Source organism: Phyllopteryx taeniolatus, chromosome 8, assembly GCF_024500385.1.
Source record: "Phyllopteryx taeniolatus isolate TA_2022b chromosome 8, UOR_Ptae_1.2, whole genome shotgun sequence".
In the NCBI taxonomy this organism is placed as follows: domain Eukaryota; kingdom Metazoa; phylum Chordata; class Actinopteri; order Syngnathiformes; family Syngnathidae; genus Phyllopteryx; species Phyllopteryx taeniolatus.
The window spans coordinates 23,195,493-23,218,259 of record NC_084509.1 but is presented as its reverse complement, the minus strand read 5'-3'; the positions used below and the strand labels follow the sequence as shown (position 1 = coordinate 23,218,259).

The following is a 22,767-nucleotide window of genomic DNA, read 5'->3' as shown; positions in this document are numbered from 1 at the left end:
AACAGAGGTCCACATTGAGTGGTTTTGAAGAGCAAACATTCAGTACTGGTACAGTGCATTGAGAGAAGGGAAGAAAGACATTAGCCCAAGCTGTAAAAAGCGGAACATGGCAAAAATAAAGAGGTTGTAGCTGGCTCAACGAAAACGCTTCTTGAGCATATGAAGGGAAAGGTTCTCGCTCATCTATTTGTGTTTTGTATATCTGCTTCTTGACAGTTGTTGCTGTACAGTCAAGCATCTTGAATGGGCACTTGTTGAAGGCTGTACTGATTATGTACCAGTCTCTAGTTTTTTTTTAAGCACAAATTGAACACGCGCTTGGCTGTTTGCTAACTCACTCCAGGTGAGCGCTAGGCTTAAGTACAATGAACTCGTGCAATAGTAACAGCTGGTCTTGAATTATGATAAAAGCCCCAAATGAAGCGAGCCGACATCTGCTGTCCATTCCGACCAACTATGTAAACATTGAGCTCCTCCGGTAAATGAACTGTGTTTAGCACTTATTATCTTAATGTGCACTACTTACAACCTCAGAGCACCTACTGAAAACATACCACCTGTTAACAAACGCTTTGAGGATGTTGTCAACATATGGGGTGACTCACATGTACGATCGAGGTTGAGTTTGACACGATTTGGGTTTAAGTTTGTATAGTTAGTCTCGTTTTTTGAAAAAATAAACATAGCAGTCAGGTTTGGGTTTGTGCATGTTTGTGAAAATATCACCACTCTAATAGAATGCAAAGACATTGACTTTTTAATTTAAATAGACATGCTCAAAATTCAATCAAAATGTTCATATGTTTACCTGCCCTCTGGGTGTTTGTGTTATTGTGTGTGTGGAGTAGTTTAAAAAAAAAGTTTAAAAAAAGTAAAATAAAGCCCTGAACACTGCTGGGTTAACAATTTCACAAATTGGGTAATTGTGTCAGACATCCTGGAACCTCTAAAAGCTTCAGATTCATTCAACTGTTATTCATACATTGTCATTTAAATACTATTTGCGTGCCAGGCCACTATTTGGTGATAGCACTATGCACATGCCAACTTCTTGTCCTGGATCATATACAAAACCTATTTTAAATTTGTAAGTTATCTTCTTTTGGCAGTGGTAGTATAGTGAATGTACGCTCACAAAAGCACTATCAAACATTGCCTTGAGCAACAATAAACCTCCAACAATGCCGGAGTCCACCATTGTGGTGTTGCCCACACTTGCATTAGCATGTTGTATGACTTCACAGACCTTTTCGCAACAATTCAATTGCAATAATAATTGTGTTTTCGGCCTCCACAATTATTTTCTAGTGAAACTAAATGTTTTTGATCCGAAAAAGGACACCTTACTATGTGATGTGTTATTTCTTAAATTTCTCTGCATTGTATTAAATGGAAAACCATGTATATTTAGTGCAAAAATATATATATATATTTATCACTATTGGTCATGTCATTGGTTTGTGCATCTATAACATAGCACAAACAGTAAGAAAATTTGTATTCGAGAGATTTTCTTTTTTTTAATGTAACAGAAAGAAATATGCTAAGAAATATGAAATAACTGCTGCCTATGAAATAAGTGCTGCCTATGAAATATAAAATACAGTTTGGAACGAGAGAAAAGTGTTTCGGTGGGGCGCTGTTTTATGGCTTCTGTGTGTTTTTTCTGCGCCATAGCAAATGACAATTATATACTCTCTATCAGGACAGTTGAAATAGCCTGAAGCAGTCCTATAAAAACATAGCACGTGTGTCATTTCTATTGCTGTAGTGGTGTTACATGAGAATCCGGACGCAATTTTTGACGGTTTTAACATGCTATTGTTCTGTGCATGATTGCACCCTTTTCAGACGTTTATATCGTCGCTATAGTTATTCTGTCTAAGTCGGTGGCAGAATTATTGCACCTGAAATGTCCGTGGTTTTTTTTGTCAGTGAACGTGACGGTAACCCTCATACTGTGATTATATTATATCGGTGGATAAGAACAAATTTTCTAATAAATAAAGGCTCAGCACATATTGTATGCAAATATGCCATCCACCTCTCTCAGTCCAATGTGTGTTGTTCTCACCCTTTCTATATCTGTACTGGTAGGGGTCTGACACGTATTTGCTCTCCATTAAGTTGACCAGCATGAGGCCAGCTACTTCTATCTGAATTTGAATTTGTATATTACACCCCATGCCTCCACTGTTGAGTCCTGTTCTGATGCAAGTTGTTTTTTTATTTACGTGTGTGTGTTTGCTTACACATTGTGTGTACAAGTTGTTTAGTCTGCACGACCAGGCGGCACAGTGGACGACTGGTTAGTACATCCGCCTCACAGTTCTGAGGACTGGAGTTCAAATCCCGGCCCCGCCTGTGTGGAGCTTGCATGTTCTCCCCCGTGCCTGTGTGGGTTTTCTCCGGGTACACCAGTTTCCTCCCACGTCCCAAAAACATGCATGGTAGATTGATTGAAGATTCTAAATTGCCCTTTGATGTGAATGGTTGTTTGTTTATATGTGCCCTGCGATTGGCTGGCGTCCAGTTCGGGTGTAACCCGCCTCTCGCCCGAAGATAGCTGGGATAGGCTCCAGGACACCCGCGACCCTTGTGAGGATAAAGCGGAACGGAAGATGAATGAATGCATGAATGAAAGTTGTTCGTCTGTTCTCAGTAAGTGAAGCCGCATGTTGTCAACACCAATGCTGCCGTTTTTCAATAGTATTACCCCTTGCACATGCTTTAAACACATTTAAACTTGTTAAAACACACTTAACACACTTTTTAAAGTTTTCGCCTGTTTTCACTCTCTCGCTGGCACAGTTCTCCAGATAAGAGCTGATTATTTGTCACTTCCCAGTTGAGCTTTACTGTAAAACCTATCCATAAAACAAATTAAACATTGCATATTACAACAAAATGTTCAGCCAAAGTGTATAATTTCATAAAACAAAAGTCTGCTAGCTTAATGCTAACATATCAAGCAAAACTCCATAGATGGACTAAAGAAAATTATCAAGCAAAGATGTTACATGCTACAGAGATTATAAACAAGGGTGCATATAAGTGGTGCGCAGGTGCGTACGCACACTGAAAATAATAAAAGCGCACGAAAACTGAGCGGAAATTGCATTAGTTACTCAAGTTAATGCTTTGTGTGATGGAAGTTTCTCTGCACTTTAACTGATCAAAACACACAAAAGAGACAACCGCATGTGCAATTTAGGAATACCAAATATCGAGTCTAGCAAGGTAACGTCTTGATAAAAAAAATAAAAAATTAAAAAATTGTCACACAATTTGCCACCTAGTATGCAAACAGAACTCACGCTATTGTAAATCATGCAAATTGTAACGATCTGTCTACATTAACAAGGTAAACAATAATATTCAGAAGTGTGTCACTTTTAGACAGACCTATTCACTTTCTTATAGCAAAAGATAACATGACTTTAAGATTACCTGTATTCTATTTTTGTACAGAAAGCCCTGAGTTGTGCTTTTGTTGACCAGTAGGCTGGCGTAGTCGCATTCCGGCAGGTGTTCGGCCGTCTCCTTTTCCGTGTAGCTCTGTGGTAGTATGCGCTACGTCCAGCTGCTTTCTTCTACTTGTGGAAGCAGAGCCCAGAATATAGAAAACAAGTGAGCACCCAAGACAATGAAATCATGTTTGTGGCACATTGATACATTGGTAAACGCAAGCAACCCCTCTAACTTTCACGTCAAGAAATTGACCGAGCAATCAAGTAAGAGCTGTTTATCGGAATCGAATGCTTTTACGTAACGTTAATCTGTCAACCCCAGAAAAGTCAATGCAGTGCTGCATTGGTTAATTTAGCCATACTCCAGAGTCCATTTGTATACAAACATGAAAAAGTAACATTTCCAACATATGTTCATGTTAGAAGTAACAGCTTGCAAATGTTGATGGCACACTGTTTTTTAGTGGAAACAATAGCAGCTGTGGCAACTGCTTTAGTGCTCTTTAAAACTGAAGGACCAGCCCAGACCCTTCTCCTTTACGTTATCTTCCTTTACAAGTTATTTATTTGATCCATCCATCCATTTTCTGAGCCGCTTCTCCTCACTAGGGTCGCGGGCGTGCTGGAGCCTATCCCAGCTGTCATCGGGCAGGAGGCGGGGTACACCCTGAACTGGTTGCCAACCAATCGCAGTATTTATTTGATGTCTAAAGATATGTATTATTTATTTATTGCCTAAAGATATAATGAAACATCTTACTGAACTGTGAGCCCTTCCAGTTTCTTACAATATATCTTTTTGTTTACTATATCGAGGAAACTCAGAAGTTACTTCATAAGAAAAATCCTCTTTGCTGGAAGGCTTGAGAGGAAAATGCATTAACAGAGTGGAAATGTGTTCTGCAGTGCAAAGTATAATTCAATATTACATCGCGCATACTGTTCTTTTGCTATCTGCGTTTCTCAGTCTTATTTCAAGTTACAAACGGCAATGTTATTGTGTGCAGTGAACATCCCCCTTTGGCAAAGATAATAACAACAACAAAAACTTTGAAATACAGCAACTCCATAAAAGATTGTTTTTTTTTCCTTAAACTATGAATATATAGAATATTGACCACTTATGAAGTGATGATAAAACAGAAATATTTAACACTTTTAATAGCAAGTATTTCATCTTTTGTTAATTAAAAAAAAAAAAAAAACGTGTGGAAAGAATTAGAAAACTTTTGCTTCAGTCCAGTGTCTAAAAATGGCTTGACTGCCTCTCTAAATCCAAAACATTTTCACAGCTAAATCAAAAAATACTGAAGGCAAGAGTTATACAAACATTGTAGCATGGTAGTCATGGCTACTAAAAGAGTAGTAGTGAAAAACTATTAGTTCTCCCCATTCGTTCAACATTATCCAAAACAGGATTAAAAGAACGGTGTTAAACTCGATCAGCAGTCATCACAGCTAGCATGTACTGTATGTTATAGCTTTACTGGTGTTCTGTGTATCCCTTTGAGTGTAAATGCCTAATTTTATAGAAAAAGCAGCCAATTGCTTCAAACATAAACGTACTTGTTTCAACATGCACACAGTATATTATATTATTATATGAGGCATTTTTGGAGAGCTGCATTTATCCAGTATTTACCCTTACAAGGTACAACTGCAAAATGTTTCATGCACTTAACTACTATCACACTAAAAACCATGATAATTATAAACGTAATTGTTAAATCAATACCTATTGTAGCTCTTGTCAAGCCAACCAATTCTGATTTCATCTCAATGTGTTAGCATTTACATTTTGTTTAACGCACGGATGTATTATGCTTGACTGGATATTTTGGTTCGCTTGTCCCTGCTGTATGATTTTTGTTGTCTGGTTTTGTTAAACCCTGACAACACCAAGCTATTTCTCGGAAAAGAAAGACTCATTCTATTCAAGCATGTTTCCTCCCAGTTGCATAACCTTCAAAGAGATTCCCATTGATTTCAACAAACACAAATCACAGCGAACCAATAAAAATCAATTGGACCTCCCTTGTCACGGAGATGTTTAAATATAAATAGATGTTTGATAAAATCAAATCAATAGCAGTTGATGAAGCGCATGGTGCACTTAGTATTTAATTCTATAAAGAACACGTCACAATAATCAACAACAGAATAAGAACCATTTAAAAACCCTCTAGGCTGGCAATAATTATGTGGTTGTAAGAAGAACAACTGAGACAATAAATGTCATCAGTAGCTGATCAAAGACGACTTGACAATAATAAAGCAGAAATACTATAACAGGACACACGCATACGCACGCGCACAAACACAAAAACACACACATACACACACACTAGAGCAGTCTAGCACAGACTATTGCAAAGTTAGCACATATACCTCACAGTTCTGAGGACCCGGGTTCAAATCCGGCCTCGCTTGTGTGGAGTTTGCTTGTACACTCGGTGCCTGCGTGAGTTTTCTCCGGGTACTCCGGTTTACTCCCACATCCCAAAAACATGCGTCGTAGGTTAATTGAAGACTCTAAATTGCCCGCAGGTGTGAATGTCAGCTAAAAAATGGTTGTTTGTTTATATGTGCCCTGCGATTGGCTGGCGACCAGTACAGGGTGTACCCCGCCTCTCGCCCGAAGATAGCAGGGATAGGCGCCAGCACGCCGGCGACCCTAGTTAGGATAAGCGGTTCGGAAAATGGATGGCTAGATGGTTTCCAAGACCATTGCAAGAGTCTCAAAACTAAATGTTCCACTGAGGTTTACCATATAAACCCTATAAAGTCCATTATTACTGACTCAATCATTGGATATTCAAAAACAAATGTCACCAGCATATTTCAAACAAATCCAGTCACATTTATATCACACTATGCATATTAAATCCAAATATAACCTTCAAAATACATAATTGCATCGAGGGGAAAAACAGGATAAAGTGTAAGTAATGTTTGTGTCTGCTTTCCTTGACCATCTTACACATTTTTTCCCTTGTCCTGTATTATGCTCCTGCAGTTATATATTTTTTTGGGTATTTCCATTTCTCTTATCACTCAATTTTTCTCCCCCAATGCTCAATTACTCTTTCTTTAAACTGCTCACTCACCTCTTGTGTGTCTTATAACTTTCGTGATGAGGAGTTGCGGGGGACCAAAGTATGGCAACATAGAAACATGAATATGTATTCACTTTTAATTAAACCTGCATCCGCTTTGCTGTAAAAAGAACAAACTAAAAAAGCATGTTTGTTGTCACGTGTTTTTGTTAACAACAGTCAGCCTTGTCTCAGGGTGTAATGGATAAGATAACATTGTCTCTAACAAGTGTCCAGAGACCCCCCCCCCCCCAACCCCCACCCCCCCAAGACAGCCCTGCTCGGGGGATTGAAAGCTCTATTTTTACTCTGCAGATTCATTTATCCACTCCATAGCTTGCTCTCGTTCAGCAATCTGTCTGACATCCATTCACCCAGTGCCTCTCCCTCCCTCTCAATAGCCCTCTCTTCCTTTCTGCAGGACCTTTTTTTTGCTTCCAATGTGTTTATCAGCTAGTCTGAAGTCGTGAGGTGATTTGTGAAAAGAGGAATTCAATGTCCTTTGACAGATTCTTTTGCACTCAGGGAGAACGGAGAGAACATGCAAGCTATACACAGGAAGGCCAGATTTGATCCCGGGACCTCAGAACTGTGTGCCAGATGTGCTAACCAGTCGGTCACCGTGCCGATGTCATGTATATTGTCCAGTTTTGATACTAGTAAAATAAAAAAATAAAATAAAATAGAAAATAAATTGTCATGGAAACTAAGCTTGTCTATAACATAAGCTTTATGCATGCCCTGGTACATGTTACAAGACCAGCCTTACACTGAAAACCCTCTCTGATGAACCAATTACTGTAGGGATAGAGCTTTTCTAGCCTAATTATACAGCTGTGGGAAATTTATTTCATGATGCTGTAATATTTGGTTTACTTCCGGGCGCTTTTATTGCGAAGTCCCACCACTGGAAGTAGTAGTGATGGGTAAAAAGCGACTATTACGTCGATAAATCGCCCTGCTCAACTAGCCTCTATCATTAAACCTTTGCTAACGCAGTAGTAAATTAATATTTTCAGACAGCTGTAGGCCCTAAATATGAATTAATCAAATATAAAAAAAAAAAGTAATAAAAAAAGATAATTCCATACCTTTACCCCTGTGGTTGGCTTGCACACCGAAAGGGACGTGAAATGATGATCAAATGCACGTAGACTGAAGTCATGAAATTATCCACAATTTTAAAATTTAGGAAAGAAAAAATGTTGATCCCAAAAAGTAAACAAGAAGCCCACCCAGACAAGTGGAGTCATTGCGGGTGCATTTGAATACCTGTAGTTAAATGGACTTATTTATATTGTTGAAGTTAACCTGGAATTTTCTTTAATGAATTTCTGTTCAATTTTCACTGCCATTGACGACTATAGAAGTCAAATATCCATTTTAACTCGGAGGGCAGGCAGTGAATGGATTAAATTGACAAATTTTATGTAATTGTTATGTCTGTCTATGACAGCCTTAATTATATTGAGTAACAGGCCCCTGCCCCTCCTTAAAAGCCAAAGTGCTTATCAGAGCCCTAACTGTCATGTCTATGTAATGTCACTCGCTGCCGCATGCGTGTGCACGCTTAGACACACACGTACACTTGCACACACACAATCTAGCAACAGCTCTCATCTCTTTCCATTTCCTCCACTTATGCTTTTATTAACTAATTAGAAGAACTACCAGCTGCATAATTGGCCAGTCAACATGAGGATCAGGCTTCTTCTCAAGCTTCATAATAAGTAATAGACCTTACTGGAAACAGAAGTATAACAAGAGCCCTGAGGATAAACTCCAGGGTCATGGTTTATCATCTCCTGAATGTGATGCAGGGCAGTACTAGACCTCTACAAATGACAACCACAATAATAAACAAAGGTCTACTGGTACTTCTCTAACAGTGTCGATCAAAACTCAACATTATTATGTTAAAGAAATTTTGATACGGGTGGAGAATGTTCTTCCCTCGTCTAAAGTTCTGATGTACTAAGATTCAAAAATGGTGTTTGAGTTCACTCAAACTGATTTCACGCACTGTTAAGGGGCATACTGCACATCATCTGATTGCGGCGCAATTGGCAACCAGTTTAAAAGTGGGGTGACGCCCTATTTTTTGCGGTTTAGGTAGCCCTGATGCTTTCTAACCACACAAAAAAATTGGCAGTGTACCCACAAGTGCAAAATGAAGCTTAAAGTGATGGAAATAGAAGTGTTAGCAGAAGAGGCAAGAGGATGTTTCCCCACAGTGTTTGCTATGACCTTTTTGAATCACAACTCGCTTGCACATTCAAAGAATCTGTGTGCTTCCGATTGCATTATATAAACTCTTTCTGAGAGGGGGAACAGGTTGCATATGATTGCCGTCTGATGCACCGATAATTTGGCATAAAAGCCATGTTTTGATTGATTTAATTCTCGTTTTGGCTTTGCCTCCTCCTCGCCACAATAACCACAATAATTGTTAAGCACAGCAGTGCCGGTCTCTACCTGTCTTTCAGACCTGATATTTAAAGATGTTAAATATGTTGCTGCAATCCATCTCAGGCATCCCAACGGCGTGAAAAACTACAGCAATTTTATCCCTTTGGCAGATGTAATCCTGGGTGCGTCCTGTTACTAGATCAGCTTCCACATCTGTTTGCCTGCACAATCAAATTTCTCAAGTCAGCCTAAACTAAATCAGGCAAGAAATGGCCAGCTGCCCCAGGGAATTAAAGTGAGAGTGGTATGACATGGTTCATGAAGACTTGCACACTTATTGTGATGACTTTCATGACCTTCATGTGAAAAGAGTGTCATCGCTCATTTATACCAAGGCATTTGTTAGGCTTATGTAGCAAAGAAGAATACCACCATTTCCTGCATGAAATATATATATAACTCAGATTTTTCTCTACAAAATTAGAATATCAATATCTCAGTTTACTATGTCACATTTTTCAGGTGCGTAGCTGAATACTTGGAGCTGTTAATAAGCACAATTAAAACTCTTGTTTTTTGTCTATTATGTAAAATTATCAGTATGATATTAATAAACCCTTGATAGCAGACTGCCGCTGGGCCACAAGATGCTGACCTTGGGCCATGTGCAACAGAACTGGGACTACAGTTTGTGAATTGATTTAAGGCCGTGTTTGGTAAAAAAAAGAGAGTGTTGTTAAAAAGTCGTTAGAGCACAAACAAAAATACATGATAGTTGTAACCAGTACAACCTGTATTTGTCCGCATATTTTATTATTGTGGTTGTAGTTTGCAGTCTAATTCAGCTATATAACAGAAGAGATTAATATCTACAGTGAAATGCTTTTGAAGTGTCCATAAGTATGGTATGTGGTGTCAAGCACTATTTCAACATCCGAAGAAGGTATCTAGCGCATTTCATACACAAGGTAACTCAATGTGCTTTACATGATTAAAAGCATTTAAAAACAAAGAAAAAAAACAGCTTATAAACTTTTAAAACAAAGAGAAAAAAAATAAAAATACAACTAAAACAGCGTACAGTGCAAGAAATATCATTTAACAGTGGAAATGCTCTAAAAAGCATGGGGAAAAAGAAGAGTTTTTAACCTGGACTTAAAAACATGCACACTTGGGGCTGATGTCACTTCTGTTGGCAACTTATTCCATTTGTGTGCAGCATAATAGCTAAATGCTGCTTCACCATGTTTGCTTTGGACTCTGTGCTCGACTATTTGACCTGAGTCTGTCGCTCTCAGAGCCCTACTGGGTTTATATTCCATTAGCATTTCATTCATGTATTCAGGACCTAAACCGTTTAGTGATTTATAGACCTGTAGCAGAACTTTAAAATCTATTCTAAAGCTGACTGGAAGCCAGTGTAAAGACTTTAGAATTGGAGTAATATGCTCTGACCTCTTTGTTCTGGTCAGAACCTGAGCTGCAGCATTCTGAATGAGCTGAAGCTGTTTAATGCTCTTTTTAGAGAGTCCAGTCAGAAGACCATTACAATAGTCAAGACTACTTGAGATAAAAGCATGGATGAGCTTCTCCTGGTCTGCTTGACACATGCAAGCCTTCACTCTGGATATGTTCTTCAGATGGTAGAAAGCAGTTTTAGTAATTGATTTGATATGCCTGTTGAAAGTCAGGTCAGAATCTTATCAGAACCCCAAGGTTTCGGACTTGGCCTTTGGTTTTTAAAGAGAGTGACTCCAGGTATTTACTAACAGCACCTTGACACCTTTCCCGAATCAGTATTCAACCTTATATCATTTAGCACTTTGATAAGAGCAGATTCTGAACTGTGATTAGTTGGGAAACCTGATTGAAATTTGTCAAAAAGTCAATTTACAAGACTTCTGGATTTGAGTCAATAGTTGTATTAATTAGGCTAACTGTTAAAGTAATTCCCGACAGCACCTGGATCATCAGAGAGCATTGCAAAATATTACGCTAATTTATGTTTGTGGATTAGTTCATATTAAAAGTTGAAGAAATGTAAATGATATATTCATGCATTCTTGTCTTCCGTAACCTGTATTCTTTAATATAGTAAAAAGCCTGGCACACTGACTTACCAGATGTGAGTGTGGGTGTTCCTTTTGTTCTTAAACACAATTCACCACAAACGACTTAATGATCTGTCCACCGAGAAAGAGCCTTGTCAGCGAAACCAGTAGTCTCTTCGAGATCTAGCGCGATTCTCCATTGTTGAAGAATAGTTTAATCATTTTAAACTGACTGACAGTTTCTTCAGTACATCTCCATAGCAACCATTGTCTTTAGGCCGGAAAAACGAGCGGCCCAAGGAAAGCTGGAGACCCTCGCTTTCAACAGTTTATTGAGTGGCACCCGTTTTAGCCAGAAAACAAGTAGAACCAAGGAAGGCAGGAAAACCTCTCTGCATTTAACCGTGTCAGAAGGCAGGCTGGCACTAACGAACTGGATGGAATTATCTGGTACAGTGGTATGTCTGAGCTGGGCTTTTTCTGGAGAAGTTGATGAGTAGCAATAGGAATCAGGTGTCCCCTGCTACAGCTCAGTGAATGTAGGTCAGCCACAACCCGTGCCCCAACACAAGAGAGGGAAAAAAACCAAAATACAAGCAAAACCACAAGTACAATGAAAGCTGAATTTGACCAAAACTGAAATCCTGAAAATTAACAAAAGAAAAACACATTCCTGGGGCTTAATTGCTGTTCATTACTAACAGGCGAGCAAGCTGGTCTGCCAACAATGCCTCTGCCTCCATTAGCACCAAGGAATTAGTATGCGCTAGCATTGCTAAATCCTGCAATGCCCATCATACGCAACGATGCCAGAGGATTAACCCTCAGCATTTTACAGCCACATTTCTCACTGCATTGGCCGATGACCACATGATGTCACCCTTCATCTAAATTTGCATTTATTTGTCATATACATCAATGAAGTGACATTTTTGTTAAAATCCTCTCTCCAGGAAACAAGAGCTATTGAACATCTCTCACGTCCCGCAAGGAGAATGTCCCCCATCACCACCCCGCACCGCTCCCCCCAGCATGAAGGTAGGATGCGCGCACACACGCAAACACATTTCAGCGTAATACTTTCTCGATGACATCATTTGACTTGATTGGAAGGGAAATCTTTTCTGTGTTCTTACCATTGATGGAGCATTTCAGTGTAGAGGAAGAATTTCAGTGATGCTGATGAATTTTAACTCTGAAACCTTATGATTTATGTGAATATAAATCATGTGCGTCTTCCAAATATTTTATTCTTTAAGCTGTCTCAAAATTGAAAGTTGTTTTCACTTTTAGTAATGTTGACATACTGTATTGAAATATTTTTTCCGTAATCAATCCCCTTTAGTTATCCATCAATTTGTTGGGCATTTGTAATATTATGATGAAGCGATTGTACATTTATATGGTTTCACAGCCGTCAGACGGAAACTATAACTACAATGTGTCCCGTGTCGAAAATTAATTAGACACCCCTGCTTTAGGTGATCTAATTTGTGTATTGCATTTATGTTTGTAGCTATTCGATCAGTGTTTTCTCATGCTAGAACATGTTGGAAAAAAAATCGATTGCAATCGAATCACCCATGTGAGAAGGATCAATAATTTATTCTTCAGCCAATGGGATTTTGACAATTAAATGTGTCCAAGTTCCATTCGTGCGTGACTCAGCATTTGGTGAAAACACAAAGCAACTGAAACACAGGAAGCTATCACATGTGCTTTTTAGGAAATCCTTTTAAGTGCAATGTTTTATTAATCATTACACGGATTTTCTTTGTTACAGTCTTCCTGATAGAAGATTTTTGAATGAGAGCTGACGTGGAGAGCAATATATAAGAAATATATCTCCACAGAAACCCTTTTCTCTTTTGACAGCATGCCACCTTGAACAAAGCTGTATTTACTGAGAGAAATACTTTGGAAAGGAGGAGCAGAATTGAAGGATGAATTATGCTCATGGCATCAAACAAATATGGAGAGTTCATGGAGGAGACCATACATATAGCTGCAGAACAAATACAGATATATCCAATACCACATTCACCCTGTAGCCCACACATGTGACCCATTAGAAGCATGACCCGACCCAACCCACAAAAAAATAACAGCAGTGACTTGAACGGAAACCTGTAAATAGATGATTGATTTAATGATGATGTTGAAAATATACCGTATGTCTAATGCTGCTTAGATTGTGAGGGTTAGGGTTAGGGGTTTACTAACTCTAACCCTAAACCCCTAACCTCTATCTATAAGATACAGCATGTACAGTTATTTACTTATCAGATCCACTTATGCTCAATGATGCTGCTGACAGAAGATTTAGTTTGCTCTCTGTGTTTATTTTCTCTATTCTCGCACAGATGGACACTTTATAATCAAACATAGCAGCAGTAGGATCAGAATATAAATACTGTAGCGTAATAACAGAGGCACTGAGACACTGCTTCTCCCCACTGCTTATTTGGAAACCACAACAGGTTCCTGTCAGCTGAAACCTTCGCCAACATCAAAAAGAAGCCCGCTTTGTCCAGAGGTCCACTTTCTGGTTATCCACCAATCACCAGCCACTGTCACATGGACATGCAAACCCAAAAAAAAACAGAAACATAAAAAGTAAAACACTTGTAAATCACCTTTCTTTGCGGGTACCTGACCCAATGTAGGACTCTAGCCCGAGTGAATCCAATTGCTTCTGGTAATGCAGGAAGAAAGGCAACATTTTAACAATGTAATTCAAAAATCAAAATGGTGATGTAACATTGTAACATGTAACAGGTGGCATGTAACTAGATTAGACCATCCTCTTCATTTGCAGTTATTATTGTAATATATTCTATCAAAATTTGTCCAGAATAACTGCACGCAGCTAGTAGCCGTGTGCAGTACAGCCAGATTGGCCAGCTCATTATTAAACTTGGTCAGTAAACACCAGTATTGTTTCCATCTTCTATTAAATAGTGCATAGTCTACAATAATTTAGGCTGTTTTTATTTTATTTTTTTAAAGTTTATCTATTTTAGTTTATTTATCCAATAGAGCACTGTATAGTGACCCACACTGGTCTACATTTACAGTATGTTCACAGATGAGACACAAAGGGAAACCATGCAAGACTAAGTTAAGATGCGTATGTGTAATTTTTGAAGAAAGATGCACACTGGTACAACCTGTTTTATGCTTTGGCAAACACTTAGTCAACTGTCTGACCTGACTTTCCTGTTTAAGGCATAGGCTTTATAAGATTAGACAAGGATTAAACTCGAGAGAAGAGAAAGGGACTGAATGCGAGATGGAGCCAAACAAATGTCGCAGCGGGGATGTAAATTACATGTTTTAGCAGCTGCCTCTTAAGATTTGTCCCCATTTGGACTCAAAGAAACAACCAGGTACTGAATTATTGGAATGAATTCAACGAAAATGTTTTAAGATCAGCTTTTTAAGAGGGGCCGGGGGATTACCCTTGTGTTACTTGATTGGTATGTGAAATATTCAACAAGATGGATCAAAGATACAACCGACTAAAACCGCAAGCATGTCATTTTTATACTAGATTTACTTCTACTAATGCGGGACTGCTTCAAAGCAGTCTCTTTGAGTGAAGTATGACATTTACGCACTTGGTTGTTTTAGCTCATGGTATTAGTAGTTGTGAGTCTGACATGCCACTGCTCTGGAGAGTGGAGACACATGGATGAGACCAGCCGGAGGGCTCGGTTTCTGTGGCTAGTCTTTGGTTATAGCACCCGGTCATGCAAGGATGATGCCAATTTGGGATGAGGTATTTTGGAACAAGCCTTTGTTTAAAGTGCAAACAGAACAGAACTGCTGCAGATGTAGGAGGATGGAGAGTGATCGATGCTTCTGGGAGAAAACAACATCTGAAAAATAAATTTATTCTTGGAATTAACAACCAAGTATTGGACTAAATATGAAGACAGCAGGGCTTTTATATTAATCATTATTACCATGGCACGGGTTACGGTTCATGAATAATGGGCACCTCCCTAAAAATGTTTAGGAAAATAAAATATTGATTATTAATCATAGTTACCCCAAACTATGGTCCCAAAACCCTTTGTCATTTCAAATTCATCTTCCAAGATTACCCTTAAATACTAAATTAGCTATGTTGTTACATTTTTGACTTAGTACTCTTGCAAACGATTTGTTATGCACTTGTAAAAGTACAAAGTACAAAACTTGAAAAAGTATTTTCCCCCTTCTCAATTTGATTGATTTTTTTTTTTTTTTATTGCCATAGTTTCCCCGCTTTAATGTTTAAGATCATCAAACAAATGTAAATATCAGACAAACCCGCGTAAACATACTGTAATATGCAGTTTTTAAATGGTGATTTTATTCAGGGGAAAAAATAATATTCAAAGCTACCTGGCCCCTTTGGGTGATATCTTAGGGCATACAGAAAGATCATAAAAATATCCAGCTAGGCGTGTATATTGTAGGTGCGTATTGCAACAAATTCTTGAGTAGGTGATTTGCGGCGGGGATTTGCTGTAATACCAATGACGATGGTATTACCACTTTTACATGTCATTTAACGTATTTATTTGAACTGTTAGGATTGCTGTTATGCGCATTGCCATTGTAGAGATCGTTTGCATGTCTTCAATGACAAGAGTGGCACGTTCCCAACTAAAACTGCTGCACTGTTGCTGTGCACTGTATAAATGAAATTGAGCTGACTTGACATGCAGTACCATATGCAGGTCTCTGATATACTGTAATTGCTTTACATGACTTTTACATTAATTGAACATGAATTCCAACAGCCAGTGAAGCTCATTCAAGCTTGCAGACAGACTAATTACCCCATTGCCCCGGCAGGGTCCCACATTAAATAAAATAATTTAAAAAATTCAACATGATGTAAGAGAAGTAACGGAAGGGTGTAAGGCAATAACAATGAATGAAAGGGGTAGGTTATGCAGAAACTCCACAAGCGATTCACTTGAAACGTGGCATGGTTGCACATTTGCAAAGCTGCAACTCTTTTCGGTGAAAATACCGGAACTAAGGGCTATATTCTCCCGCTCGCATGTAGGTTTTTTTTTTTTTTTTTTTTAAGTGCCTGGGCTTGCACACTTTTCATCTAAGCGTATTCTCCCATCCAGACATCTTACACACCCACTGCATGTAAACTGCGAATGAGTGTGCATACACCAAAAAGGCGAATTATGAGGTTGGGTGGAGATAATGAAGCACAGAGTTTTCCTGAGACTTGTGGACGTCATTGAAATCCATGAGGGGGGAAACACTTTAAAATGAAAATACCTTACGTTGTGGATTTGTCACGGCAGTTGGTACGTGCACTGCTCCGGCTGACACGAACTAAAACTTTGAAGGAGAACATATAGACATATTTTGATGACCGGCATAGAAGCAAAAAAAATAAAAAATAATAATAATCAATATCTAACTCATCTTTTTGCCATTACGATGACTTTAATTTTTGTAATAGTGGAAGCCTGCAAAGTCTGGAAATGCAGTGTTGGCTGGCAGTACCATGTTTAAAGCAGAATCGCTCGGTTGAAGGTAAAAAAAAAAAAGTCCTTAACAATGCATATCACGACTAAAACACTGTAATAGCAAACTCACAGCACCTCTTTGATCAGCTCAATAAATATATATTTGGTTCAGTCCCTTTACATACATTTGATTGCTTTCTGGAAGTCACTTTCAACATGTGGTGCCGTATATTTGAAAATTTCAAGTGCAATACGATGTTTTTACCTTCCCGGGGACGCTGTTACTGCAGCCTCTGAAGTGTGTCGGATAAAATGCATACCTTGACGGGCGACACCCACATTTTAGGGTTTCCCCACCCAGATTGCATATCTGGCTTGATGGTATGTAAATGACAGACTTAAGTGAATGGAAGAATCTGCGCAACCAGAAAAGCACCAAGTTGCACACGTCTTTTTTTTATTTAAGCGTATTGGAAAATATGGCCCTAAGTGCATAAATTAGTTTCCTGTCTAATCCCAACAATTTTTGTAAATCTAAAAAGTAGTCTAACATAAAAAACAGCAGCTGGTGCCACAGCTGCAATTTTTAAAAAACATTTTTTTTGCCCTTTGAGTAAAGAGATCAGTCTTTTGTGTGTGGCTTTACAATAAAGGCAGTTCATTGAATCTGCTGACTCATTCTTGTCAGAACATATTGTCAAGGAAGAAAATGCTGCTCATAAAAACAAACGCACTCTCATCGCTTTTTTTTTTTTTTTTTTTTACTTTTGCCAACAGTAAGCAATCAAGTGGTTGTAATTGTCGTTGAAAATTGCAGTCCTATAAAACTATTTTAAAAAATGCTAATTTAATATATAAATATTCCTTATTAATGTTGTGAGGGACTTAAACAGAAGGCACTGGCTATCTTTTTTATTTAGTTCTCCCTACTGAATCCATTTTCCATCCTGTATATCCTGTTAATATTAACCCTGTGATAAGCCTGGCAGGAGTATGTGCTGGTTGAAGGTGGAGGGAGCGGCAGTATATTTATGAGTTTTCATCGAAAGTCATTTCAGGTAACACTGGTTTTTATTACTGCTCTCAAAATGTTGCAATCAACAGGTTTTTACTACTGGAATCATTCGAACGGTTGTAAAATGTCTTTGAAGACACTTACTTTGCTGTCACATGCTTCCTTTATTCAGAGCGTGAGGTATTCGGTGGATGTTGGAAAGCAGTGTGCGACTGCTGTGTAAAGTGTTGAGTATAAGAAAAATGCTCGAGTTAATTTGAACTCTTTTTTTACCCAGTTTATTTTTTGTCCCCATAATTTCATTAGGGCATAATAGTCTATGCTCCTCGCACACCTCACACATGCCAAAACCTGCACAAACACAAGTGTGCCGGTCATCTTCACCCTCACAGCACGATTAGGTGACAACGTGGGAACCCCTGGGAGAAGGATGTGTAAATGCATTTTTGGAAGCACCCAAATACTTGTTTATGTTTCTACGTGTTCCTCTCGGAGGAAGTGGTTGCTTATCACAGTGTGTGCACATGGGTGTGAGAAGAGGGCTCGGCTCTCTTGACTCACTTATGTTAATGCTCCAAGAACACAATGAACTTGAGCACCAGACCTGCTGCTGTCAGCACAGCTCATGTTATGAATGCACAGTAAGATCTTTATATGTAAAACTTTGAGTTTGTGATTGATGTGAAGATACTGAACTGTTAAATGATGAGTCCACTGTCAAGTTTTTTAAAATGTTTCTTTCCTCCTCCCCGCCAGTCTGCAGAATTCTTCGATATGCTGGAAAGGATGCAGGTATGAGATTAAACTATTGTAATATGGTCTTTGTCGATGTACCCCAATGTCAAAACCACACATAATGGACCAAAGTATTGGGAGGCACCATCTTATAAATACAGTAAATCCATCAGCTAGGGTTTGGACTGGACGGCTCAATTTCCCTGGTCCAAAGCATACAATATATGTGGACAGGTAATCTGGTTGCAATTTTGTGGGATTGGAGAAGACCCTTTTGTGTTCCAATTTACACATAAAAAAGTTCCTGATAGGTGGTTTTAGATGAGTACATTGTTGAGGAAGAACAGGTGACATGCAAGTCCATATTTTGTCCATTTGGCCAGGCTTCCTTATACTTTAGTCCATATAGTGTAGGTATCACCCTTTTATTTTGATGGATGCAAATGTGCAAAAGCAGGAACTCACACCACAATGGCTAAAACATTGACTGGAACATGGATTTAATATGTGTGATCATGTCTGACTGTTGCATCTCTCTAACCCAAATCTAGTCAAATATACAGAAAGATAAAACAAAGGTTGATTAAATCAGTGTATGTCAACCAGATGAGTCCACTTGCATGCTTATATTAGTCAATTAGCATGCAGGAGGCAAAGGATAGCTCTGCCGGATAACTCCTCATTCTCTGTATGGAATTTATTGATTCATTTTTTTTCTTCTTCCTTTCTGTGACCCCTTTGTTCCCTCCATGGGCTCCCAAGGGCACAGGCTCTGAGTAGTGTGAGCACAGATGCGGGTATAAAAAGCGAGAGGAGGAGGGGGAGAGAGAGATGGTGGGAGGAGGCATGAAAAGCACAGAAATGTGAAGGAGGATGGAACAAGTGGTCATAAGAGGATCTCGAAGAGAGAGAGAAAAAAATATTTCTCAGGGTCATTTAGATGTAAAAAAATTTTTGAAGGCTTAAGCGTTGATAGACCTCAAAGATCCAGAAAATACTCACTGCTAATATGCAAATGAATAGGAGCATCTTGTCCACTGGTTAAGAGTTACATAAAGGTAAAGGTACTTTATCTGTCACATGGACCCATTGACTTAAGTTATCAGCTGTTATAATTACATATCAGTATGAATACAATTCCCTTGCCCGGACGCGGGTCACCGGCAATGTTCCCTCTAATTTTTCATGTGTCTGGGCAGACACACAAGCTCCTTGAGCGCACTCAGGACCACTGTGAGCAACATCAGATGTGCCCGCTGTGGCCACACACCAGTATGACACCTGTTCAAAACCTTGGATCATAGCAAGTTGCATGGCTTATTTAAAGAACCAAATTACAGCAGCAATTTTCATTGGTTAACTTTTAATATAATTGATTTGGCCCACTTGAAATGAAAATGCTTTAACCACAGGAGTCCTGCTTTGGCCTTTGGCTTGTGATACATTCCTGGCCTGGCTCCAGAGGGGGAGCCAGCCAGTTAAATTCCTGTAACTCTCTGTATGTAAAATATCTAATTACTCAGTTTTTTATTAGCATTTCTACTAACAAACCTATCATGGTTTGCTTTATGATTTTTTTTGAAACTGTGGGGGAGGGCTTCAGCGTCATCACTCCCATCCCTCATATTTAACAATATGTTCAATTATTATTTAAAAAAAATGTAAATTAAATAAATGTCACTAGAATATGCACAAATCTGACTTAAATTTTACCTTATTGTTCACGTGTGTCCTTCTCGCTTCTCCAATGCTTGTACACTTTGTCCAGGTCGATGACTTCCTCTGCTTCTTGCTTTGACTTTATGCGCATCAGCTGGTCCAAATGTGCCACTTCAAGATGATTTCTGGATGTTGTTTTGATATGATTCATTAAACTAAATCTTCTTTCACAGTCTGCACTGGAAGCTTGAAATGTAGCACAATTATCCACAAGCTGTGAGATCTCCTTTAGCTCCTCACATCTAAGTGCTGCAGCAACCACATCTGAGAATGTGCTGATTGACCCCTGTTTAAGTTTTTGCTTCATTATGTACTTGAATTCAGCATATTGACTGTTAATGGCCTCCATAAACTGTGGGTGCTGGAGAATGGCCTCATACTTCTTTGCCAGTGTGGCAATGTCTGATGATCCATAGTCAAAACTGATGTTTGAGCTCAATGCTTCAATGTCAAATGCAGACCACTCCTTTAATCCATGTGATCACAGAGTTTAGTAATGAAAAGAGTAATCTCACCAGTATTTAGACAATCAGCTGATGAGGTCCCCGTTGCCTCTTTGACACGGTCACTCCACTGTACATTCTTCTCCCTCAAGTATTGGGAACGCAACTTTTCAATCTTTGCTCTAGCAAAGCATTGTCCTTCCATCACAGTCAGGTTGTGTCTTTGTAAAGTGAGGCAGAGTTGTGCCAGCTCACCCAAAACATCTCCCAGAGCAGTGACAGTAACCTTGAACTTTGAATCACTCAGCTTTTTGTAGCAGTACTTTGCCACTGGATCTCTGTCATCGGTGAATTCTCTTTTGCAGAATTCTTGAAGCACAGTGTAGTTCCTCAGAACAGCATTGACAGCTTGGTGCCGTGACAGCCATCGCACTTCGTTCAGAGGCCTGAATGACAATGTATCTTCTTCATCAAGAATCTTTGCTAGGTCCTCCATTTTGCCCCTCTTCACAGTGGACCGAGAGAAAGTGGAATACACAGTTCTAAGAAGAGTTTCCACATCTTGCATCAAAGGTACATTTTTCCAGGCATCATCAATGCCCAAGTCCTCTCTATGAGCCACACAATGTTGTTCAGTTAGGTGTGGTATTCGGCGCTTTAACAAAGCCGCAACTCCGTTGTGTTTTCCTCGCATTACTGAGGCACCATCGGAGGTCAACATCACCATTCTCTGCATGTCCAGTCCATGTTTGAAGTAAAACTGAGTTATTGCCTGCACAATATCCTGAGCAGTGCAAGCTGTCAGTTGGATGCTGCCACCAAACACAGTTTTATGGTTAACATAATTTTCCTCCCTGTATTTAATATATAGGACTAGCATTTTGTGTACTGATATGTCTGTGCTCTCATCTACTATCAGGGCATGCCAGGGTGCATTTTTAACACTGCACATAGTCTCATTCTGCACTATTTCATTGATTGAGTTCACAAATTCAAAGGCATAGTTTTTACTTCGCCAGCTTTCTGGTATACTTACATACTTTGCCATGTGATCGTGAATTTGTTTAACTGACAACATTGATGCATTGATTTTGATAGCAAGTAAAATATTGTCAATGAGAACTTTAACTTGCTCGGGGTCAGATTTTGCTTTGTGTGACAGCTCGTTCTTTTTCTCTCTGTCTTTTGCGCTCTCCCACAATAATGTACCGATCCCCTGTCCCATCTTGAGTCTTCGTACAATTCCAACACCTTTCAAATGACATTTCTGCTGAATATGACGCTTGATGTAGTCCAACCTCCATTCAGTCCACATTTTTCCCTTCGAAAACTCACTTGCTACTTTGGGTTCGCTGCATGTTTTGCACAGTACACCTTTCTCACTAGAAAAGGAAAAAATATCACCCAGTTTCATCGCTTGTTCTTCTATTTGCACGTACTCCGACAGCCATTCCATCTTAAAAGAACCGCATTTCTTTTTCACTTTGGCTTGATAAGTGGATGTGTCGCTGCCTGTTCGTTTCGCCATGATAAGGGGTTAGCGTTTGCGTATCTTAACTCCGCCGTTGTTAGCTCGCTAACCTGTACAGCGCGTATGCAAGCATTGTCAATGCTATGATTGACTGTGTAGTGTAAGTGAACCGTATCGTATCATTGGCTGGGCACCTGTCGCTCACTGAGTTACATTGCAAAATGGTACAGAAAACAATATTATTGGTCTAATTAATTAGATTATATCAGGCATAAAATCAGACATTATTTAATACGTTTCTGTTGAATTAAAATTTTTTTGCGCAGCATAGATTTTCTTATGCGCCGAGTATGTGCTAGCAGTGCGCGATTGCGCAGGTGCGCAGCTTAGAGGGAACATTGGTCACCGGGACCCCCCTCTGGAGCCAGGCCTGGAGGTGGGGCTCGAAGGCAAGCGCCTGGTGGCCGGGCCTGCAACCCTGGGGCCCGGCCGGGCACAGCCCGAAAGGGTAAGGTGGGTCCCCCTTCCCATGGGCTCACCACCTGTGGGAGGGGCCATAGGGGTCAGGTGCAGTGCGAGCTGGGCGGTGGCCGAAGGCGGGGACCTTGGCGATCCGATCCCCGGCTACAGAAGCTCTAGGGACGTGGAATTCACCTCTCTGGCAGGGAAGGAGCCCGAGCTGCTGTGTGAGGTTGAGAAGTTGCGACTAGATATAGTCGGACTCGCCTCCACGCACAGCTTGAGCTCTGGTACCAGTCCTCTCGAGAGGGGTTGGACTCTCTTCCACTCTGGAGTTGCCCACGGTGAGAGGCGGGGAGCAGGTGTGGGTATACTTATTGCCCCCCGGCTCGGCGCCTGTACGTTGGTTTT

The 22,767-nt window shown here is 39.6% G+C and overlaps 2 protein-coding genes across 7 annotated transcripts in view; one reads left to right on the top strand and one right to left on the bottom strand.

The window, feature by feature from the left end:
* The window catches only part of tp53i13 (tumor protein p53 inducible protein 13), a 400,199-nt gene that overhangs the window by 197,576 nt on the left and 179,856 nt on the right, over positions 1-22,767 (bottom strand). The gene's annotated exons all lie outside the window — the stretch shown is intronic.
* The window catches only part of LOC133482203 (rap1 GTPase-activating protein 2-like), a 73,608-nt gene that overhangs the window by 33,936 nt on the left and 16,905 nt on the right, over positions 1-22,767 (top strand). For 4 of the 6 annotated variants that reach the window (XM_061782064.1, XM_061782063.1, XM_061782062.1 and 1 more), the window contains 2 exons: positions 11,979-12,063; positions 18,286-18,321. In XM_061782064.1, the coding sequence (XP_061638048.1) occupies positions 11,979-12,063; positions 18,286-18,321 (121 nt within the window). Of the gene's footprint in view, positions 1-11,978; positions 12,064-14,271; positions 14,415-18,285; positions 18,322-22,767 lie in introns of those variants that run through there. The other 2 variants (XM_061782069.1, XM_061782068.1) reach the window with 1 other exon arrangement.